This window comes from Periplaneta americana, chromosome 3 (genome assembly GCF_040183065.1).
Source record: "Periplaneta americana isolate PAMFEO1 chromosome 3, P.americana_PAMFEO1_priV1, whole genome shotgun sequence".
Taxonomy (NCBI): domain Eukaryota; kingdom Metazoa; phylum Arthropoda; class Insecta; order Blattodea; family Blattidae; genus Periplaneta; species Periplaneta americana.
In genome coordinates, this window is record NC_091119.1 from 76,850,036 (window position 1) to 76,876,253 (window position 26,218).

A 26,218-nucleotide genomic window follows, 5' to 3' on the forward strand; every position below is an offset into this window, starting at 1 on the left:
TAAGTTATTATTAAGTTCGGTTGATTCGGACCTCCACCTGCACCTGATGTGTATTTTTTTATCTTCGGACAATCTCCTTTTACAGGTCTTTTTGAGGTTTTCATACTTCCCCCTTTAATCTCTTACCAGTACTACAGTTCCACTAATTTCATTGAAACTTTCTGCTAGCTCTTGCCAAGCTTTTTCTTTGTCTTTTAAAGATACACTATCAGTTTTCTTACACTCTAATATATCTTTCTTTGAACTAAGTAAAGAGAGCAGTAAATCAATTTCTACTGGACTAAAATTCTTACTTTCTTCCCTGAATTCTCCATGTCTAAACACAGGACCTTGCAGTGTACATTAATCAGCTTATGATAATCTGATCAAAATTCATTATGGACGATGAAGCAATCATACAGTGCAACCAACCGTTTACTGAAATAAAAATAATACAAGAGGATGACACCTATTATGAATATTTAGGCCCTGGGTTTAGGTCACTGGAAAACAGGACAGAGTAAATGTTGGCACCCTAACTTCTTTCTTTAACTTAATCCCTTCCATTACCAAACAAAAATTTGAAACAATAATTGTGCCAATTCACCAAACAAAAAGGTGTTTTTATTACATTATTTACAAATATTCATTTTTATTGAGCATGTATTTAACAATTATTTCAACATCCTACTTTAAAATACTTTCTCTTGCTCCCTTGCTCTGGGTATTTGCCCATTCTAGCCAATTATAAATTAGGGCCTGTGAATATTACAAAAATAGATAAGGTCACATACTACAATGTTAAAAATAAAAGCTATTTCCCTTAGATTTATCAAGATCCTGGGTACATCAGTTAGGCCTAATTTAGTGGGTTACCGAACACGTTAAAAAGCTGGAAGTTGTCTTCTTGAAATTAATTAAGATCGTGATTTTCGGAGGGAAAGGAATAAACTAAAGGAAATTAATTTTTATATTAAATGGATCCACACATGCCACCAGATAATGCACATTAACACAAGACACAAATTATTGTACGATCTTGCCTAACAGAGAAAAGTGGAATCGAGAACGCTTTCCAATAAATTCAAGAAAACAGCTGATTAAATGATACACAACACTTCACATGGGTATAAATGATTGATTTATTTGTGAAACTAGTAGATGCATTCCTTCTTTATTCGCGTTGATTTGATTATAGCATTAATTCTCTGTAAACAACTGACATCGTGATCTGTGGCTGACATATTGAAAATCTGACGCGCCATCAGTAATCTTGGCTCCGATTGGCTAGTTATTCAGTGTAGCCAACACATGAGAAGCCATGGGCATCTAGTGCCAACATTAATTTAAACGGGTGGACTGTCAGATATTTATGTTTAAACTGAATAGTAAAGTTGAACGGGTTTAATTTATCCCAAGTTTAACTATCTTTGGAGAAAACGGCCCTAAACGATGCAATATAACTGCCGCCATTTGTTATGTTGAGTCTCAGCTATTGTGAAACGTACCTGCTAAAAGGGTTTAAGTACATGTTACTGTTGGAGCACCAGCTTCATCTATGGTGTGGTAGCTCCTTTACTTGTCTGTGTCTTGCGCATGCGCAGTGTCCCATCATTGGACTTTGAAAAATTTTTTGCGGGACACTAACTGCAGTTTCTCCCTGTTATTTACTTATTTAACTGAATTTTATGCTAACCTTGGTCATTTAAGTAATAGACGTATTGGTATACTCGAACAATCACATCACATGAAACTCCATTGTCGCCAATATATAAAAATCTAAAAACTTTTAATTTTTTTAACAATACTTTATATTTTCTGTTGGTGAAATATGAATCAGCAAGCTTAGAATAATTTATTTTAGTACAAAATATAAACATATGTATCGACAGTAGTAAAAATACAGCGATTTTAGCTCTGCTCCTTAGCGATTTTAGTAAACTGTCGTTGGCGACTTGTGTAACCAATAATGCGTATTTGTAAATTTCTTTAGCTGATTTTGTAAAGTTCGTCAGACTTTACAAACTAATAAAATAGCATTGTGAAACACAATTTACAAGCATTTGTAATCTTTTACTTATTATTTGTAAATTGTTAGTTTGTAATTTGTAAGGATTGTGAAACGGGCCCCTGGCTCTTGGTAATCTCAGGCGCTTGATGATCCTGGCCCGATCCTCTCGTCCCCGAAGATCCTTCAGAAGTTTTTGCCCTTCAAATTAAAAATATATTAGTTTTACTTTAAATATTCCTATCCCACGCGTGTTGAAAAGGAATAACAATGGCGGCCGACTCGGTGATTGCGCTACTCTGGTATATTCACGGACTGAGGAAATCGTTGCTTACGTGATTACACGTGTGTAATCTCGTAAGCAACGGAGGAAATAGTGATTCGTTACAGTTGTTTCTGGGTGCAATGAGTGATTTTTTAACCACCGGTGAAAAATCGCAGCTAGTGATTTTTTCTTCCACCTCTATTCTCTAATTTACAGTGTCTATTGTCAAATTGGCTTAAACTAAAGAAATAGACAGCAGTGATAGACTACAGTACGAGTGAAGACAGAGAATGAGATAAGATATAAGGTGAGTACTAAAATTTATATATATATATATATATATATATATATATATATATATATATATATATATATATATATATATATATATATAATTTTATTGTATAAACACTAAACTTGTTCTACCTCCTCATAACCTCCCGCTATACTTTCGCTACAAGCTTTCTATATTACGCATAAACTGTCAAAAACCGACATAATACATAATATATACAGTAATGCCTGTATTGTAAATGATTTTGTAACATCATATACAGGGCCGCCGAGAAGGGGGGGCAAAGGGGGCAAGTGCATATGGGCCCGTCAGATTAATTGAGTCTGATTACTTTTTATTATCACGAACAATTATTCACAGATACATACCGGTACTATAACATTTTGTAAGAACATTTGTTACATGAATCTGACATATTAACCAACAATAGTAGAATTAATACAAATTACCGCTTCATTATGTAAATGTTTAACTTTTACATAATAGAATATCGGTTTCCCACGTTAACAATTATCGAATTGCCTGAAATATGTTCCCGTCGCTTGTACCGAACACGTTCAATTGGCTTATCCTGTTAACTAACAACCCTTCCCACTGCAATATGCTAGTGGACACTCCCGAATTCAAGTCGGAAGGTTATGTTTCCTTTTCAGTAGGGCCTACATAGTAGTTTCGTGACTTAACTTTCGTCCTTTCGTTGTTTTTCTAGTAAATTCTGTGTTACCAGTGGACAATGGACAAGTATAAGCATAAGTCGGGAGCTGAGAAGCGCAAGGAGAGACAGAAAAATTGGAAGAGGTTATGAAAGGGAGTAGATCTTTGTTTGAAGTTGGTGTGAAATTGAGCGACCTTGGAAAACTAAAAAGTAGCAGACAAATTGGGTCATTGAATGTGTTGTTCGAAAACAAGCGCTTTTCCGAAAACAGTATTACAGTATTTTCAGAACTCAAGAATGGAAAATGTGTTCCCAGAGACTGGCTAGTGTGGAGTGAAACAAATCAAGGAAAATACTACAGTGACTGATTTGTTTCACTGCACTCTAGCTAGTCTCTGAGAACACATTCTCCATTCTTCGGTTTTGAAAATAATACTGGAAAGGTTCTTGTTCCGTCACTTAGAAGGTTATTAGGCAGGTTGGGGGTACTTTTTCGAACGACACATTCAATGACACAATTTGTCTGCCACTTTTTAGTTTTCCAAGGTCGCATGTTACCTGCCATGGCCTGGTGTGTGTAAATTTGTTTCACTGGCACATATTATCACATCATTTTTACTATTGTTTGCTTGTTCTGATTCAATACTACTGTTATCCGAATTTTTTTTCTAGACAGCCACAACCATCAGTATTCACTTCTAAGTATGAACTGTCTTCATTTTTGACAACCTGAACAAACAAACTTGAGATTGGTTCATTTTCTGCACCTTCACTAGCAACGCTCAATTTCACAACTTCAAACAAAATGAAGAAAATAAAAATGTATTCAGAGTAACAAGGTGTCATGAAAGACTGAGTAACCTTGGCCTCCTTAGTCTGGAAAGCGATCTTGCTAGGTCTTTAAATTTTGATGATGTAATTGATGATTTTACATCAGTGAAGTCAAGGAGAATTGTTTGTTGATGATGGTCTGCAAGTCAGAAATTACAGCTTGAAGAATAATGTTTTATGAAAACGAAACGAAACAAACGACAACGAAAAGACGAAAGTTTCGTCACGAAACATACAATGTAGGCCCTATTGTGCTAATATGAGGTTTTGCTGAAAGTTTTCAATGTAACAAAAGTGTATGCCTATTTTAGATTCGTATCTGTGTATGGGTTATCTTTTATTTATTTTGCAAATAATAATTATTATGGTCAGAATAATTGGTAACTTGTCAATTTTAATTTTTTTTTTTCTCAACGGGGCCCGAGCACAATATTGCATAGGGGCCCATAAATCCTGTCGGCGGCCCTGATCATATATATTAGACCATCATTGGACTCGAAAATACCGAATTTTCCTTCGCTTCGTAACACAATCAAGCCACCCATACATTGCTGATCGTGGTGACAAGTTTTGAAAAGCATTGTGGAGGCTCGGTGGGCCCAAACACTTGTAACTCGAGTTACAAGTTCGCAAAAGAAAAAAAACAGTCATAAATCCTTGGTTCCACGTGTCACAATATTAATTTTCATAATATTGATATGACTACGGATAGTTTATGTCCCGTACCGTAGTCTAAGGCATCCTGCCTAGAACACATGTTCTGGAATGCGCGTTCATGTGGGAAGAAATTTTATCATGAAATTTCGCCAGTGTATGGGATCGGTGCCCACCCAGCATCATGATGCACTTGGGGAGCTACGATAGGTAGCGAAATCCGGTTATGAAAACCAGCTATAACGACTGGGAGGATCATCGGGGGTCTATATGACTATAGGATATCGGTAGTGTATTTATGAGAATATATGTTGGCTAGATTAGAGAATGGGGTGATGTCATGTGGTCGACGTATGGGAGAAGGTTAGTGGGTTAGTTGAGGTGATATCTCAGTGACATGAGGTCAACTTATGTGAGAAGGTTAGTGGGTTAGTTGAGGGATATCTCAGTGACATGAGGTCGACGTATGTGAGAAGGTTAGTGGGTTAGTTGAGGTGATATCTCAGTGAGTTTTATTTACTCGTTGTGTTAGTTTACGTCGGCCATATTGTGTCGTCAGAATCGTTTGTCAAACTTGACGAAAATTAAGCGATATCCTATAATTTAAGAATCCCGCCGGCTAGTCGGTGTGGGTTCTTGAAAGGCTGTAGTGCCACGGATTATTATTACTACTGATAATGTATAAAATATAGAATGTTAACAGTAACAAAATGGAGATGTAAGAACGCTTTTTAAATGTAGGCCTATGTAGTTAGTATAAAGTTGGATGATCGTCCATCTCTTCTTCGGCATGTGGACGTGAGGCCAGTAGCGACTGGTCGTGTGGGCTGTAGTGTCACAGATTATTACTATTATGGATAGCATATAAACTATAGGATGCTAAAAATAATAAAATGGAGATCTAAGAACGATTTTGAACTATATGAGTAAGTATAAGGTTCAGGGGTTATTCCACTTGTAGGTAAGAGTTCGTATTTTTTGTATTTTGTATTTTTTTTCAACAATTGCGGTGTCCAAATAAAATTTCTTCTCCATAATATAAAGATCTTCCATTAACTTAATACTGTACAAAAGAATCTCTGCATTATCTTGTGCCTAGCTGTTCTGCATAATTAGCTAATACAAAACAATAATTATGCAAACTTTTTTTTTAACTTAGGGACTTGATTTCTTTCTAAAATAGAAATAGATAATATAGGCCTATTGTGGACTCATCATTGTATAGCACGGCATGTTGCAAATGTGTTTTATCCTGACGGTGTTTCTCCCTATAAATAGGTATATCACATCTCCTAAATCGTACTTTTCAGCTCTACCCATATGTACCTACTGTATATTTTAAAAGAGCAGTATGATTAAATCTTTGCTGGGACATTATTCAACTCAAAATTATTTTCAGTCTTTTCATAGCAGAAAAAGATCCTTCTGCAGTCTCACCTATCAGAAACTATGAACACAGCCATCTGACTAGCAGGAGAAGAGATGAATAAAGTTCACACAAACAATGTAACGTTAGTAATTAAAAAAAAAATTGTTGAATCACGAGTAGGCCTACAAACCAATAATAACACGACAAATTATTGGGTGGGGTCAGGCCTCATGGGCCCATGTAAGTTGGCGCCATTGATTACTGGTGTAGTAAATTTGACAGAAGCATATTGATTATTATAGTAGTGATATCTCATTTCAGCATGTCTCAGCCAGTAAGTACAGCGATGGACAGCCTGACGGCTGCCCTAAAGAGCAACATAATTCCAAATCAGGAATACCTCTTACAAGGAAGCGTGTTGGACTCTGCTGTTGAGGTGTTATTGCATCGGCTCCGTGGCTTATGCGACAATGTAGACTCTGGACCAGAAACATTCAATGATCATGAGATGTGCTTCAGTATTCGTAAGCATACAGTAACAAATAAAACCGCGATTTATACCTACTGTTTTCATTCATTGCTCAGAATTCTAATAAAACATAATACTCTAATCCTATATAAGAAAATGTTGCAGGTGGGAATAGCCTCCAACCCCTGTTGCTCCGTGTGAGGCGAGCACTTGATTATCAAGACATGCCATGGCAGCTGAGATACATCGGGCAGCCAGAACTTGGTTAGTGCAATTTTACTATATATGAGGTAAATTTGGTGTCCATGTATGTCTTCTCTGAACCTAATAATCAATTATGTCACAGAATGGGGTTTTTTTTTAGGTATTGGCTGTCACACCATATATTTCTATAGCATACCTACTCATGAAGTAATGTTTTGGGGTAATTCTTCTGAATACCATATTTATTTGCGTAATTCACGCACTTTTTTTTTTATATTACGTTTGTGTTCTAAAATGGGAGTACATGAGTTATGCACTACAATTTACAAGAAAAAATTCAGATCCTACAGAAAATGTATTTTGTCATGCAGTTGAGTTCTATACTATTAGCGATAAAATGGATTTTTTTGTAAAAGTACTGTCCACAAAGTACCTATCACAAAAATCGGATGGGAGCCTGTCGCATGGACACTGGGTTTAAGACCCTCACCTTATATCTTCCAGTGTAAGAGGTAGCAATGCTAAATCGACCATTAAAAAACGTTAAATGAAATTCCTCTCAATATGATACTTCTTGGAAAAAATTACAAAATATTACCAGCACATGCGTAAAACATTCGATGACATATAATAAAAAAAATTTATGGTAAAATTTCAGGTTCGTGAATTATACAAGTAAATACGATAACTCTACCACTATGCAAGCTCACCAAGGTTTCCACACTGGAAGAAGCATTTGAATGATGGGAAATAGCGTTGCCAACTTTTCTGAAACATTATCTCTAAATCACAGTGAGAAAATCACCAGACATTAATAAGCTTAAATTAATCGAACATTTGATATACTGGTAAATACTTTTAATGTTGATAATCTTAAATTTGCTTACAACAAGCCTTCATAGTAGAAAGATTAAAATGATAGTGTTGTGAGTGCATGGTAACTAACAGGATGCGGATTTATATGAACTAAAAATCGTGAAAATATGCATGCAAATTTGCTCAAAAAATTAAGAAATTATGCATTAAACTTGAAAATATGCAGTCAAAAGTATTTCATTTTACAACAATAAAGTAATGACTCAATAAGTTTCGTCCATATATTGGAGGATGTAAATTTGCATTAACATTAAACTTCATTGCTTATTGGTATTACAACAGATTACAATATATTTCTCCAAATTTTCAGATGTAAATCTCTTTCGGTTGTCAGCAAGTATGTTCTTATAAACAGAGAATATTCTTTCAACTTCACATGAGTTTAGGAGACAATACTTAAAAGCTGCTATTTCTTTAGGTGTGTAATTCTGAACAGTCTGGGGCTCACCTTGTAGAATTCCACTAATCTTTTTCACTGTTTCCAAACCTGGATTTCGTTCCTCAGTTTTCTTCATCTTCTCTGTTAGAATTCTCCCCAATTATCCTGGTAATTTGTTGAAAGATGTTGTGACAGTGTTCAACAAACTCACTGCTGTAGTCAGCTGAAGACTACGTTCCTCAAGTTTGGTCATTGTTTCAGGAAGTGTTTTGATGTGTGCACCTATGTACGAAAGTTCACTTTGAATTCCTACATCATCTGCTGCCAATATTGCTGAATTAATACAGGCTACATCTTCTGGATTCAATAAACGAAGCACCTAAGAACAAACATATAATAAATTAATTACGAAGAAAATAAGGACCATTGTAGGCCTGCCTCCTAGTATTAAAATCTAGTATTTCAATATATTCAAGAAATTTATTAATGAAATTCAATAAAAATAAATTGCTGTTTATCTAGTAAACAAGGAAAATGTAAACTAATACAGTGTAGTGCATAAAAACCCTTACTATTTAGTTTATATAATTTATCTATTTAAATTATAGAAATGTATTTACAGTGAAACTTGGATCTATGCATCAATGAAAAACACAAATATTTAAACTTAAATTAGATACGATGGAAAAGTAATGGAACGCAGAAAAATTCTCTCCGCCGCCGGGATTTGAACCCGGGTTTTCAACTCTACGTGCTGATGCTTTATCCACTAAGCCACACCGGATACAACTCCGACGCCGGTTAGAATCGTCTCAGATTAAGCTCCAACTCTTGGGTTCCCTCTAGTAGCCGCCCTCTGCACTACGTCATAGATGTCTATGAACGCAGGACCGAAGTCCACACATGTGCTGAGGTGCACTCGATATGAGTGACTAGTTGGCCGGGATCCGACGGAATAAGCGCCGTCTTAAATCACGAAGTGATTTACGCATATCATATATATATTATTTTAATGTACCGAAGTACATATGATATTTCTATGCAGATATTTTGCGTCATCATACGATGAAAGAGTAATGGAACGGAGAGAATTTTTCTCCGTTCCATTACTCTTTCATCGTATGATGACGCAGAATATTTGCATGGAAATATCATATGTACTTCGGTACATTAAAATAATATATATTAAATTAGATAACTGGAAGACCCAAAAATAGGTAGCACGAGACTTAACAGACACACAAGGATCTAATACATGATGGCGGATGATGATGATGATGATGATGATGATGATGATGAAATTAGATAACTCAGAATACCAACCTTCTTAATATCTTCAATGTGCGAACAGTAGTAGAGTGCAGCATTGATCCAGGTTCCCCATCTAGTTAATACAGGCTCTGGTGGAAGGAGAATTTCTGGTAGTTCTTCTTTGAATAGTGCAGTCCTTGCCAGAGCCTTTACAAACACCTTTTTAACTGAAGAAATCAAATTGTTAACCTTAGGATCCTTTGAACGAATCTCTTCAGCAGCATGATATTGGCCGTGGACAATGCAAGTAATGTGGATCATTTTGGGCTAGAAAACTTGAAGTGCCCCCCTTGCTTTCAGCATATATGCTGCACTGTCAGTTAAGAATGCTAGGAATCTCTCTTCATGTTCTTTGGTTGGCCAGAGTAAACCTAAAAACAAATTAAAATTTACACTCAAGTCATTCTCTGATATCTCTTTTTTTTCCAATTATTTTCAGGTTAATATACTTACGCAATGCATCTCTCACTGTCCTTGCAATGGTAGCATGATTGGTTTTTTTTCTAAGACAGTGCACATAATTAGATGAGGAGATCCAGCGTCTATGGAGTCCATTTTCCCTACAACTACATTAGCTACATACCTCCCACAGGAGTCTGTAGTTTCATCCACTGAAACCCAAATAAGTGAATCTCCTATGTCGTTTCTAATTTCTTGGAGGAATTAAAATATAATTTATTTTTAATAGTTATGAAAACAACTATTTTAAAGTACACATCAAGGATAAATCGTAAAACAGCGAACGCCAGTAGGGGAAGCTATCCCCACCCTCGCCGCTTGGCACCTCGCTCGCCTGCTCTCTCTCTATTATCTGCCCCGCTTCAGTGGATCACTGCCTACCACCTCGCACTAAATGTATCATTTTCATTTTGTTTTGGATTCAAATTAAGCAAAGGCTGATAATTATTTTTCGTTGCATTTTTTTATGTGAGAGACAGTCTGCAAATGCTGATCCACTTGTAACTTTTTTGTGCAGTTCACGTATTAATTAAAACATTAAACTTTAAAATACGCAACTAGATGTAATATAATGTGTCTTTGTAAATAAAATATTAAAAGTGTTTGTGGATAAATATTTTTAAAAAGTGCAAAAGTTTACTTTCTTCGAACAAACTTGAGAAAATATACGTTTTCCGTCTGATATTAAAGTCTTCTCTCCATCAATCCAGCTTTTCAGAAGAGTACTACTTGAACTTTTGTCTTCAGGCATAATGAATATTGCAAGAAACCACCATGAAACATACAAGCCGAATGAATGCATGGAAGGTTGGTGGTCAGTTTGAATTTTACTGTTAAAATATAAACCAATTCATTCTATTGTTGAAAGGGGATACTGTCAGCCTGCGATAGTTTTAAAGAGGTGAAAAAAAGAAAAACGAGTACGTGACGTGCTGCTTAACAATGTAGTCTGTGCTAATAAAGTAAACCTTGTCGAGCGAGATGGGGAAAGAGGGTATTGTTTTCTCACTGTTTATATTTTACAGAATAAAATATTTATTTCTGTATTGTTAGTATATATATGCAAATATATGCTCTAAAAGTATAACATGCCATAACGTTACAGATATGCTCAAATATGCACAATAAAATTCTGCATACTAATTCCAAACAATGAGAAAGATGTTTGTGTTTTGTCTGTATATCGTCAAGTTTAAGGAAAAGAACATGCAAATATGCAAAATCCGCAACCTACTAACAATGGATTATCAAATTCTAAAATATTCTGTGAAAAGAACCTAGGCCGACACTTCATGCAAAGCGCCACATAACTGATGATAGTGTTGTGAATGCATGGTTACTAATAATAGATTATCAAATTCTAAAATATTCTGAGAAAAGAACCCTAGCCAACGCACCATGCCAATTGTCACATAACTGATGATAGTGTTATGAGTGCATGATAACCGTAATAGATTATAAGATTCTAAAATATTCTGAGAAAACTCTGGCTGACATTCCATTACAAGTGTCACACAACTGATGATAGTATTGTAAGTGCATGGGAACTAATAATAGAGTATCAAATTCTAAAATATTCTGAGAAAAGAAGTCGGACTGACAACTTTGTGCCAAGCATCACATAACTAATGATAGTGTTGTGAGTGCATAGTAAGTAATACTAGATTATCAAATTCTAAAATATTCTGAGAAAAGAACCTGAGCTGACACTTAATGCAAGTGTCACATGACTGACAGTAGTATTGTGAGTGCATGTGAATTAATAATAGATTATCAAATTCTAAAATATTCTGAGAAAAGAACCTGAGCAAACACTTCATGCCAGGCATCACATAACTGATAATAGTGTTGTGAATGCATTGTAAGTAATACTAGATTATCAAATTCTAAAATATTCTGAGAAAAGAACCTGAGCTGACACTTAATGCAAGTGTCCCATGACTGACAGTAGTATTGTGAGTGCATGTGAATTAATAATAGATTATCAAATTCTAAAATATTCTGAGAAAAGAATTAGGGCCGACACTTTATGCCAAGTGTCACATAACTGATGATACTGTTCGCGCAACTTATCTGGGCAGCTAAAAGAGCGGGATGCGGGGTGTAGCGGGGTAGCTTCTAGCGGCAGCGGGGCAGGAGAGGGAAGGATGTTCCACGAGGCGGGTAAAATACATTTGCTTGCTTAGTGTGATCTGTACTTACAGTAATTTTGCGTTCTGTGAAGACATATTTATGCAAAGGCCGGTAGTAATACGAGATGCAACAAGATTATATGCGCCTTCTATACTCGAGATTGCCGGTTCGATCACGGCTGAGGTCGATGGCATTTAAGTGTGTGTAAATGCGACAAGCTCATGCCGTAGATTTACTGGCATGTAAAATGACTCCTGCGGGACAAAATTCCGGCACACCGGCGACGCTGATATAACCTCTGCCGTTGCGAGCGTCGTTAAATAAATCATAAATTAATTTTAATATAGCGTACACAGTAAGGAGAGGGAGTTAATAAGGTCAGTGGTTATTTGTTACAATCAAGAGGCAAAAGAGGAATGTCTTACTTACTTACGACTTTTAAGAAACCCAGAGGTTCATTGCCGCCCTCACATAAGCCCGCCATCGGTCCCTATCCTGAGCAAGATTAATCCAGTCTCTACAGTAATCATATCCCTCCTTCTTCAAATCCATTTTAATATTACCCTCCCATCAATGTCTCGGCTTCCCCAAAGGTCTTTTTCCCTCCAGCATCCCAACTAATAGTCTATATACGTTTCTGGATTCGCCCATATGTGCTAAATGTCCTGCCCATCTCATATGTTTGGATTTAATGTTTCTAATTATGTCAGGTGAAGAATAAAATGCGTGCAGTTCTGCATTGTGTAACTTTCTCTACTCTCCTGTAACTTCACCCCTGTTAGCCCCAAATATTTTCCTAAGCATCTTATTCTCAAACACCCTTAACCTCTGTTTCTCAAAGTGAGAGTCCAAGTTTCACAACCATACAGAACAACCGATACTGTTTTATATATTCTGACTTTCACCTTTTTTGAGAGCTGACTGGGTGACAAAAGCTTTTCAACCTAATAATAGCAGGTATTTCCCCTATTTATTCTGCTTTCAATTTCCTCCGAGTGTCATTTACATTTGTTACTGTTGCTGTACTATGTTCTACTCACGAGACATAATCATATACTTCGTCTTTTCGGGATTTACTTGGAATCGTATTTCTATACTTGCTTCAAGTGTTCTCCCTAATAATTTATGGATTTTATAATACGTCTAGACGACACCAGCAGTGATGATGATGATGATGATGATAATGAAGAAGGGAGGAGGAGGAGGAAGAAGAAGAAGAATATTGATAATGACTATGTGAAAGTGAACTTTTTGGAAACCCAAAAACACAGACCTGTGCTTCTAGTTAAAGACTTCATGCATCGCTTACCATCAGTAGCTGATGGCCAGATACGAATATTGTAATAATTGGAGTTGTGATCATACTGTATAGCACACAGAAGAAGAAAAATGTAATTTATTTATGTTTGTTATTTTGTGATACCATATACTTTCACCTACCATATCCAATAGAATGCACTGAAATTAAATACCGAATGATGTTTTTGTAACTGTACGTACAACTGCTGCAGAGATGGTCAGAAGCCAGCAGATAGCTATGGGGCAGCGAGAGAGCACTAGGGAACCCAGGTGCCTAGATAAGTTGCGCGGACAATAGTATTGTGAGTGCATGGTAACTGATAATAGAATATCAAATTCTAAAATATTCTGAGAAAAGAATCTGAGCCGACACTTCATACATAACTGATAGTGTTGTGAGTGCATGGTAACTAATAATAGATTATCAAATTCTAAAATATTCTGAGAAAAGAACCAGAGCCGACACTTCATGCCAAGTGTCACATAACTGATTATAGTGTTACGTATGCATGGGAACTAATAATAGATTATGCAAATTCTAAAAGATGCCGAGAAAAAAACTCGGGCTGACAGTTCATGCCAAGCATAATTTAACTGATAATAGTATTGCGTGTGATGGAAACTGATAAAAAATGATCAAATTCTAAAATTTATCAAGAAATGTACTAAAGTGTAAGTTCACGAACTGATGAAAAATGACAGTTGATCCATGACTGTGAAGGAGCTTGAGCCTTTTATTGGAATTTGGTATATACAGGGAGCATCTGGAGTCCTGCAGCTGAATTCCCCATGGTCCGAAAAATGAGGAGTTGTCATTGTGTATGAAAGGTGTGTCGCAAAATCAATTCAAAGAAATTCTAAAGTCAATGGAATCAGAGCAACTGAATGAAGACAGGTTAGCTCTGTTATCTGGTGTCTGGAACAGTTTCTTTCAGAATTCTCAAACTTGTCATAACTCAGAAGTCATTATGACTATAGATGAGCAGCTTTCTCCCAATAAAACTTGCTGTCATTTTCAATTTATTGCGATAAAATCCGATAAATATGGGCAGAAGTTTTGGGTTGTTCTGGACAAAGATGCAGAATATGTAGTAAATGCATTCCCCTATTTCGACAAGAATGATATGAAGCCAATAATCAGCGACTTTCAGAGTATGTTGTCAAAACATTGCTGAGCCCTTTTCTGAAAAGGGTCGAAATGTCGCGTGTGATAATTTTTTCACCTCGCTGAAACTAGCTGAGAGTCTGAAGTCAAACAGAACAAGTCTGGTTGGTACTATAATCCAAGCAAGGAGAGAAATACCCATTCACGTACAGAACTTCTCCTCTTTGTATGAATCCTAAATCTTGAAAAAGGGTGACATTACTAAGACGAATTTGAAAAAAGAAGCCAGATGGAGTAACATTCTATGATTCAAAGTATGGAGTTGAAGTTGATCAAATGTCTCATAAGTAAATAGTCAGTAAAGCCAGCACCACATAGGTAGCCCTAGCACACATTCAGTAACATAGTAATCAATGCTTGGGTTCTGTACAAAGAAGTAAGCAATCATAGATTCACTGTGTAACTTCTTGCTGAATTCGTCTGAGGAACTTAACTGAGGCAAACATTTTGAAGAGGAATGAAGAGAATCAGGGATGCAAAGTGACAATGACACTGAGTTTCCTAAACAAGACAATAAAAGGAAATGCTGCCAAATAAGGGAACATTGTAAAGAAGGAAAAAGTGCAATTTTATATCACATCTTCAAAAAGATGTATGCAGTAAATGCATTGGGAAAAAGTAAAAAAAAAGGTTACATGTGTCAGCTGTAATAAATAATCATATGTATTGTAAATGGTGCTTGCTCACACATAAAGAAAATAGCTTCGAAAAAATATATTTGCCAGTAAAACTTGATAAATTTATGTGATACCTACTGTATATTAGTAAAATGTAAAACTGTACAAAATATATAACGGTACTTTGTATTGTATCAGTATTAGTAAAATAAAGGTAATAATGCATTTTACGAATATACAGAGTCTTTCATAAGTAACGATCTATCGAAAAATCAACTATTTTGGATAATTTTTTGAAATGATGTTCATCCTCACGAGAAAGAACCCTTCTCGGTGTCATACAGTCAATTTGGAAACAAACATCCCCTCCCCCTACCTCCAGAGGAAGCTACCTATTCATGTGTAATGTGCATTTGATGCTAACTTAAAATGACTTGGAGCATGGTCTTCTATATGCCAAGGACTTAAAATGACCTGGAGCATGGCCTTCTATACGTCAAGGATAATGACATATGGCCATACTTATACACATTGTTGTGATAGACGTGAATGATAAGATGCCACGCAGCTGCTTAACGTTATTGCAGAAGAGAAAAATGGCTGCTTGGTTTGAACTTGGAAACAGTGTCATTCAAATTAAGCATTTATTCCATAGACAAAGTGTTTCCAGGCAGGTGGATTGGTCGCACAGACTCAGTCATTGGCCTCCTTGATCACCTGATTTGACTCCTCTGGACTTCTTTTTCTGGGGATTTATCAAGGATCGTGTCTATTCAACTAAGTCACGCACCATTCCTGAATTAGTGGAACTAATTGAACACACGATACAAATAGTTATGCCTAACATGCTCACCAGAGTCCATGAAGAGTTGAAACTTTGCTTATATTTGTGCATTCAGCAGAACGGAAGACATTTTGAAAATTGTACACCATGATTTGTCAACAATTGAAACTTTTTACATTTATGTGTTTTAGTAAAGGTTTAAAACACTAACCATTCTTTCGTTTAATAGCTCTGGCGACGAGGGAGAGGATGTTTGTTTCCAAATCTACTGTATGGCACTGGGAAGGGTTCTTTCTCATGAGGATGAACATCATTTCAAAACATTATCCAAAATAGTTAATTTTTCAGTAGACTCGTTACTTATGAAAGACCCTGTAATATAATTTATAATCAACAATATATGTTGATATCTGCAATAATATATGTTTAATTTGATGTATAAATATTTCTTGTATTGGCATGGGACATTATTGTCCCCGTTCATCGTTCTAGAGTATAGCCGATGTTCAGTCTTTCTAGTGTTAAACCTTAATTTCATAACTGGTTATTTATTACAATTTATTCCTCAAAGAATAAATATGAAAAATCATAAAGAATACATTTAGTCGGAGTACATGTACTAAACCTGGGATAGATAAATATTTATGCCGTGAACGATTTGAAGTAGAGAATATGGACTGTGAATCAGAAAACAGATGGTTGCACTGGAAGCAGACTTTTCAGAACTTCTTAAGCAGCATTACTGAGATAACAGATGAAAGTAAGCTACAATTGTTAATTACTCCCTCTGTCCCATAATAATTGTCTGGTACGCTTTTATTTCTTGTCCCATAATAATTGTCCGATGTCCATAATTTTACACTAGCGTTTACATAGGAGCAAAATGAAACACATGAATGAGTAATACAAAATTGTCACTCAATCAGCAAAAGAAAAAAATTATTAGTCCGGGATCTGTATAAATTGGCCAATCATTGAGCCAAAAACGAACATGAATACTACTTGTACAACTATATGACTCCAGGATCAGTACAAATTGGCTAGTCATTGAGCCGAAAATAAATACTCCTAGGAATGCAACTTTATTAACTCCAGGAGTAGGCCTAGTACAAATTGACCAAGAAGTGAAACAAAGAAAAACAATCTCCTACGAGTAAAGACGAAAAAACTGCCTGTTAGACTGGGAAGGTTGTCATTCTAACAGTTTTCCTAGAACCACAGACCTATTGCTGCAGTGCTACTATAGCCTCGTCGTAAATGTTCCGAGGACACTTCAAGCGAGATGACAGGATGTTGAGGTGGTCCAGGTGCCCCTTTTGCATATGGGGAATCTTGTTGTTGTTCCTGTCATTGACCTTTATTATTTTAATGAGATTGGACTGCAAAGTGTTGAAGACGTTGTTGTGCTTGTCACGTGAGAGCTGAGAGAAAGCTGTTTCAATGACGGCGATCAACTCATCAATAGTTTGTGGAGCTGACTGATGCTGGATAGACTGAATTGCCCGGAAGTAACCCAGAACTAAAACATTCATATCCTGACTGTTTGGCGGTTGGCACACGAGTTCCAAAGTGGTTCCACTGGCTGGTTCCATCCAGGTGCGGTCATTGGGAGTGGTAAGCGGACACGCATTGTCCTGCTGAATTGACACCTGAATTCTCCCTGTGCGCGGTCCAGGAGGCCATTTTGCATTTATTGCAGGGATTAATTTGGTGATGAGCATGGATCCACTTTCCAAAGATTGCCGTCCCATTGCCAAATGCAGCGTGCTGTTCTTTTACTGGCATGACATTTCTCGGCCGCACCTGTTATGGCACCTTTCTTCACTACGTCAGCTGTAGACTAGTGTTTTTCAACAAAAACTCCTATACCGCCTCCGTTCACTGTCTGTAAGGTTCTTGCTACCCCTGTTACTCACTACTGCCAGTTCTGTTCCCAGGATGTTCATGTCTCTTCAAACGTACGTACTCAATGCAGGAGTATGCTCTACTAACGATTTCCAGCTTGCTTTGCTACACTAGTTTGTATATAGTGCCATACCGGTGAGTTGAAAACCAATACCCACTTTCGGTAATCTTCTGGGTGGTGTGTGTTGCTTGTCTCAATAAGATCATTTTATTGCTCTGCATAACCTTGTGCACTGATCTACTGCGCTTCTCCTCATGCGTGCACTTCTCATTTGCCCCGTTGTCTGTAATTACTGTAATACCATTTCGGTGTACCGGACAATTATTATGGGACAGAGGGAGTATTTAGGTTCAAATATTTACCAACATTTCGTTACACGGAAGCTATTACTTTACTAGATTAATAGTTCCTAAAGCAGAGGAGTGAAATTTTTATGCGACATTGCTTAGCATCACGCTGCCAGCAGTCAGGAGAGTCTGTTAGTGAATATTTACAAATATTGATGTTCATGAGTAAGAATAGCAATTTTAAGGTTGTGTCTGCTGACCAGTATACAGATTAATATGGGTTGAGAAATCCTCATATCTGATGAAGGTTACTGGAAAACATGACGATCTCATCAGAAACAGATTTTGACCAGGCTAGGGCACTAGAACTGGCAGATCTACAGTCTGCTTCTTAAATGCCACCTACAGCATTTGGTGATTTCGTTTCAGAGTACCACAGCATGCACTGAGGTCTCTCTTGTGTTGTCATCTTTGCTAATTAATCAACACCAGCAACAAAAAAACAGAACAGAAAATACAAAACTTTCTGAGTTGCTTTACATGACATCACAAATCTCTAAGACTGATAGTTTCCTTAAAATTAGAATTTGAAATCAGGGAGGTTTCATGTGAACACTCTGTATTTCTTACACAAAGAAGATTGGTCTTAAACTATGCGACCACTATAATTATCCACAAAGAAACTATGAGAACTTGTTCTTCAATACGTTCCATGGCACATTTGTTGATACAATTGTCTCGTACAGCCACATATTGAAAAATTCACTATAGAACATTTTACAAACGAAATAAACAATTAAATGAATGTTTTTTGCTTTATATAGTTCGTAGATTTCTTGTCACACCTCCTTTTTTTTTGACAAACTTGACAGAAAATGGCCATGCCATCTTCTAAAAAATGGGGATTGTTATAATAGTGGTGGTTGTTGCAGTGATGGTGGCAGTGTTTGTTCAATAAAATAACTCCAATTTTGAGGTTTTTACTTCATTACTTCATTGCTTATTCTTTGACGAACATTTTTTCAAAATGTATTCTTATTAGTCTGTGTTATTTGTCTTACATTACAAATTAATATTACAAAAATATGAAATCAGAAGGGAAGTAAATACATATATCTATTCTTACATTTATTTAATATGTCTGCAGGTGACAAATCAAGACCAACTATTGTCCGTAGTAGCATTGATATTGGAACCAGCTCAACTGTAGTTGAGTTTCTGACTGAACTTGGATGTAGAATGGACTTTGAGTACATTGCAAGAGGCTATATGTTTCGAAAGGGACGCATGAAGATCACAGTGTCTAAAATATTCAAGGTATGCTTTAAATTTTTTAGATTAACTGTTAGAATGCAAGGAAGGTACATAATTATGTAGGAAAGAGAATAGAGGACAATTGTAACATTGAAGAATTCTACCAAATTTGGTTGGATGGTTAGTTTGTTAATTAATTATTGTTCACTGGTACTTGATATTAACTTACGTGTTCAATTTTCATTTTCTTAGTGGTGTAGTTTAGCTGTGCTGTTTATATCATTCAGGCCCATATTTACCAGTGGGTAGACTGGGGCAACTACTCTGGGGCAGCATTTTTTGCGAAACATTAGCGAATTTTTTTATGAGTGAGGAAAAAAATACTTCAAAAATCGGGAGAACATTTATATCATGTAATTCTTTCTGAAAAACTATCATGATACAACATTCGAAAAAGTACTTTTGATACAACAAAGAGCAATTACCAATTCATCTGTGAAATGGTGTACGATGTCGTTCTTATTCTTAAAGCAACAATAGACATGGGCTAAACTAGTGCTGAGTAAGTTCCCTTCATACTTTACTTATACACCTTGCATATAGAAATCTGTGACAGGTTAGGTTTGGTTAATTTAGGTTTTGTTATGCCTTCCATATGATCAACTGTATCTCCACAAACAATCCCTTATAATAAATTCAATCAACGATTTTCACTTTCGAAATCACTGTTGCTAGTTTCACAAAAAATAGGACATTGAGATTACTTAATATCATAATACAATGATGGAAAGGGACTAACAGACTAACAGTTACCAGCTGTGTACTTAGGCTTTAATATAGCATACCCGATCATATGAACCGCCACTGCTACTAGGCTACAATCACTCCACATAAGCAACTGCAAACAAACCTAACATAAATAGTTCAACGGTGACTGGGACTTAAGATGATGCACAAGCTATAGACAATAGCATTTCCCAATTCTTCGTGCATTGGAACGCGTAACACGAATGAAAGAAAGAAAACATAAATAAGATTATGCTAGGGACAGAAAATTAACTGTGTGCTGCAGCACATAAAGAGCGACCGCCACTGCCTAGTAGGGTGGTCAGTTGATGTGTGATTCAGTGATTAGTTAATTATTAAAAAATGAATGACCATAGAGTTAAATTACGTGGCACACAATGCAGAAAACAATCAAAAGAATAGACTGTTCGGAACAGTGAATTAATCAGACAAATTCTACAACTAGAATTATTTTTTTAAGAAATGCGATTCGAAAAATTTGACCAATACCTGATACTTCTGTGTCCACTTCTTCTGACTTAAGTGATAATATTGTTGAATCAGTTCATATAGGTACAGTAGATGACAAGGACAACAATAATTATTCTTTGCCAGTAAATGGTAGGGACAATTTATTTCCTCCGATAATAACAACATAGTAAAAGGTATGTTAAATTAATTTATCAAAAATATTACTTAACTAAATGCGCTAAATCGAAGCTTATTGTTTGTCTGAAAATTATGTGTCCTTTTGTGGCAGTATAAAAAACTTGACTATTATTTTTAAAACTTATTGTTACAATCATTTAAATATTTTTAAAAACATTTGTAAGTTATGCTGAATGACTGTCAATTTTTCATGATTTTTTCCAAGAGCAGAACATCTCTGTTTGAAATTATGTATCTACACATGATATATAACTGCTGCAATTTTCGAAGTAATGATGCTTTGAATGTTTGCATTGCAGTGAATGGATTAAAGAACAGGGCAGCAAAATATAAACTGCTCTGGGTGGCAGAATGTCTAAATATGTCCCTGATATCATTAATTTATTTGTTCAGGATGCGCTAGAAGTCACTGTATACCTACAAATTGCTTAGATAATACAATATTATTAATGTAACTTACAGATACAGTAAAACTTGTTCAAAACAGAATCACAAGGGACCTAATTTATTTTCCAAATGGAATACGTTTCTGCATTATACAAAATTACATAAGTCTTGACGAACATAATGTGTAATATAAGGTTCTAGGGCTCAGGTTTTTAGGCGCAAAAATTGGGAAAATATTTATGTTTTATGTGCTAAAAATACTTGAAATATGTGACAAAAAAGGAAATGAATAACATACAGTATTCGCCAATATAATTGAAGACTTGAAATATGTAAGGATGTAAGTTCCATTTTCAAACTTTAATATATCGATGGCTGAGAACCAGACTGTTCTAAGTCCAACTTTTTATAAGAAAGAAATCTGTGTTTCATTGTGTTCCAGTTCTTGTCTGCATATATAAATCAAACAAAAATGTAACTGTTGCTCTCCATAAGGTTGCTATGAAGCTATTCCAAATTGTTTCATGAAGCTTTGAATGTCAGGAGCTTAAAATAGCTCTCCTGAAAAAAAAAAAAAAAAGTAAAATTGACTTGAAACAGTCTGGTTCTGGGCCATCGATATGTTGAAGCTATTGACATATTAATTAGCAGCTAATAAATCGATAAAGGAACGAATCTGGACTTTGATACTTACTGCATTTATGTAATAAATATACATAAATTGTTATTCGAGTAAAAACACAATTTTCATAAATATGATACTTAGAGCCTTATTTACTACACGACCAAATTAAATCTGAGTTCATTGAGGGGGAGCTCATGGCACTGCTAGGTAGACAGTGGAAGGGTACACTAGGAGAGGGACAATGAGACACAAGGGGCATTCTTTGATAATGTCATAGTTGGCATTATTTCCAGATGCAGAGTTAACTCGGAGGCGTGGTACTTCAAGTCAATTTAAGTTATACTTCACCAGTTTCTCAAGAATTACAATACACAATGAGATTCATTCTCAAATTGTCCATCACAAATGAATGATGACATATTTATGTATTTTCTTGTAACATATGTGCTGTAAATCCACAAAGACTTTTAATTTTTTCCTTGACATCACGAACATACTGAACTGTTTGTGACAGAAGGATCCCTCCTACTTCAAATTTATCAGCTGCAAAGAAAACATAACTTAAATATATGCCCAGTCATTTTTAACACTGACGTTTAACAAGAATTTGAATTGAAGCTACATCATTTTTGTCCAGTTCATTAATGACAGAAGTAAAACCGTAACAATTTTCTGCATGATACCTACTATACTGCAGGAAGCCAAGTTCCCCACCTTGTTATTACTAGTGTGAGTGGCAGAAATATATTGGGATTTTCATTCATGAATATACCAATTCTTCTTTATCCACATTAGGATATACTGTTCTAATTTCTTTACATATTTTATGTAATCCATGTGCAGTGCATCTAACCTGAATCATTTTAGGATAACTAACAATGAGACCTGCCACTGCCTTCTTCACAGGGTTTAAGCTAGAAAATAAATAATTGTCGCAAAAATGCACAAACGTAAAATTATGTTTGTGCAAATTGCGAAAAGCTTGTGCAATATAAATAATTGAACAGGAAGATATAATTAATAAAGTATGCAAAAACAAAAAGTTATGTAATTTTGTTCTTGGAATTTTTTTACTTTCAATTCATCTTATCACACTCTAGATACTTACTTACAAATGGCTTTCAAGGAACCCGAAGGTTCATTGCCGCCCTCACATAAGCCCGCCATCGGTCCCTATCCTGTGCAAGATTAATCCAGTCTCTATCATCATATCCCACCTCCCTCAAATCCATTTTAATATTATCCTCCCATCTACGTCTCGGCTTCCCCAAAGGTCTTTTTCCCTCCGGTCTCCCAACTAACACTCTATATGCATTTCTGGATTTACCCATACGTGCTACATGCCCTGCCCATCTCAAACGTCTGGATTTAATGTTCCTAATTATGTCAGGTGAAGAATACAATGCGTGCAGTTCTGTATTGTGTAACACTCTAGATATACTTTTGTAAGTAAATCATTACATGTAGGTATGTTTAGAATGAATTACTGCTGAATTTACATCACATTAAAGCATGTTATTTTATGAACACTCTAAACATTGCAATTCTTTACGAGGAGACCCCTCAAGATTTATTGTTAACAGAGTGCTAACTCTTTTTATCGAAAGGTGGTTTCTAATTCCAGTTTTTACAAGATTCATACAACTAAATTCTCGCTCACAATTTACAGTATGCTATGGAATTATATAAATCAATTAGAAGAAATTGTTTACTTACATAAAATCCATTCCTGAACATGTATTGCTCAATAATCAAAGTTTATTTCTAATAGGCCATCAAAACTTATCTAATTTTATTACAAAATCACGATGGTTTTATTTTAGCATATCAATAAACATTTTTGGTTTAATTAAACCATCATCAGATCTTTCGTAAACCCCTTAAAATTATGATCAAGTTGTTACATTGTGAACAATCAGTGAAAAACAGTGGGTTACATGAATTCTAGGTCATGCTAATAGATGTGAAACACATGCGAGTTACTATAAAATATTAAAAATTGTACATAAATGATAAAATGTTAAAAAGCAGACAATTACTCTAATATTAGATGTGAGATTTGAAAAATATAAATATCAGAACGATCCTCTATGTAAACATATAATTGGAATTGCATGATGTCTGCATTTACAAACGTCAGGTTGTACTGTTGCAAATAACTGAGAAGAGTAGAAAGGTGAATATGCAGCACCATGTATGGTAAACTACTGTATATATGCAACGCTCGCAACATGTGTGGTCTTGTAATCTGAATTACGTGGAAAATTCTTGTTATATTGAGGAATTGATAATGTAAACTATTATGCTTTTGATAAAGTGAAGCTAATACACAAAACCCCATAAGTGGGTACACCAAGTTAAATAAATTACTTACGGAGATGGTGTGGAAGAAATGTGTCCAATGCTATAGGAAGCTGAACCACAAATTGGAAGGAGCGTTACATTTACAAATCAACTAAGTATTATCATATTGAGAAGTAGAGGAGGAGGGAGAGGACGTGTTGGAATACCGAAAACTGTCTGTGCATGGAGAATTTAAGCTATAAAGCGGACTATATAAGTTTGGAAGATATTCATTGAAGAGAGATATACCATTATGTATTGCTTATGAAATTGCTTCCTGCAGCATTGGACACATTTCTTCCACTCCTTCTCCGTAAGTAATTTATTTAACTAGGTATACCTCCTTATGGGGTTTTGTGTATTAGCTTCACTTTATCAAAAGCATAATAGTTTACATTATAAATTCCCCAATATAACAAGAATTTTCCATGTAATTCAGATTACAAGACCACACATGTTGCGAGCGTTGTGTATATAGTTTACCATACATGGTGCTGCATATTCACCTTTCTACTCTTCTAGCTATTTGCAACAGTACAACCTGACATTTGTAAATGCAGACATCATGCAATTCCATTTATATGTTTACATAGAGGGTCGTTCTGATATTTATATTTTTCATTTTTTTTTATGTATTTTATAGTAACTTGCATGTGTTTTACATCTATTAGCATGACCTAGAATTTCATGTAACCCATTGTTTTTCACTGATTGTTCACAATGTAACAACTTGTTCATAATTTTAAGGGGTTTGCGACAGATCTGATGATGGTTTAATTAAACCAAATACGATAATCAATGTGCTAAAGTAAAAACATTGTGATTTTATAATACAATTAGATAAGTTTTGATGGTCCATTAGAAATAAACTTTGATTGCTCATCCAACTTATCGGACCCAACATGGTTATTAAATTTATTGCTCAATACCTTTTTGAACATTGCCCATGCCATTAGCATTTCTTTTAAATTCAGATTAGTTCAAACACATCCCTGATTTCATTTTCTCCATTACCATCTTCGTTTCTGAAGTTCAATGTGGTTATCGCATTTTTGCACACTTTCATTGAAAGTTTGTTGCATTTTTAGAAGTGGAGTAGTAAAATGCGACTGTGGCTTAAATCCTGCTTCTTCATATATGCTAAACCATTTATCAGTAATAGTAAATCATTGTCATACTTCACACCTGGCCCCAACATTTGGATTGCTTTACTAAATAATCTTGCAACCATCACATGACTTTGTAGCATCATTTCTTGACATGTTAACAGGAAAACAGCTCTTCATAATCGCTTCATAATTTTTTAATACCTCATAATGACAGTCTCAAATTTTTTTCCAGTAAAGTCGGAATTTTTGTCTGAGCCAGTGATTCCCAAACTTTTGAAAGTATGATTCACTTTCAGGTGGGAACTTTGTTTGTGACCCCCCCACTACCATACTAGTACATAAACCTATTTGAAAAATACAGATCCCCATGAAGTCGAAAACAACGATAATTTTTCTCAAAACTATTAAATACTACCCAACTTTTTATGTACCAATACCTACAAGACGAGGAATTGGAATATGCAAACCAGAGACAGACATTTATGCCCGTCTGCACCATTCTCGATTAAAATTTGACCATGGTTAAGTCGGCACTTGACCATCTTCAATGCCAATTTGCAGAGTATCAATCTTAATCAAAGTTAAACAAGTGAGTTGATGATGATCAAATTTGATCACAGGTGTGGGACTGATTATCTTGAATTGAACATGGTCAAGTCGAGAAAACCAAAATGGCGGCACGATTTGACGTACTTGATGGAATTGAAGATGAAATGATGTATCTTGAACATGCAAATCACTGCGGAAATAACAGAATTGGTGTTATTGTAGAAAGAGTAAGTTTGTAGATGAATAATAAAAATGTTCTTTTTTCTCAAAATAGACTAATGTTTTATATATGTTTCTGCTTTGGAAGATCGGGACTTTCCTTGAGAACAAAATATTATTTAGGCCTAATTGTCCAATTTTGTTAACATAATAATACCTAAGGTAGTTATTCTATGCCGGTTATAATATAGCAAAACTAAATGACCATTTTGTAGAATGCGAGATTATCACTTATCATTTTTTAAAACAATTATCAATATCATCTTTTGAAATTCAAAAAATTATCTCGCAAATTCTCAAAGATTCCCTGCAGATTATACAATTTCATTTAT

The 26,218-nt window shown here is 35.4% G+C and overlaps 1 protein-coding gene across 3 annotated transcripts in view; it reads left to right on the forward strand.

Annotated features, from left to right (window-relative positions):
- The first annotated feature begins 2,084 nt into the window (after positions 1 to 2,084).
- MED18 (mediator complex subunit 18) overlaps positions 2,085 to 26,218 on the forward strand; it is a 65,109-nt gene continuing 40,975 nt past the window's right edge. Inside the window, exons 1-5 of one of the 3 annotated variants that reach the window (XM_069820812.1) lie at positions 2,085 to 2,289; positions 2,469 to 2,559; positions 6,378 to 6,580; positions 6,679 to 6,789; positions 19,093 to 19,262. In XM_069820812.1, the coding sequence (XP_069676913.1) occupies positions 6,379 to 6,580; positions 6,679 to 6,789; positions 19,093 to 19,262 (483 nt within the window). In that variant the 5' untranslated portion in view covers positions 2,085 to 2,289; positions 2,469 to 2,559; position 6,378. The other 2 variants (XM_069820811.1, XM_069820813.1) reach the window with 2 other exon arrangements.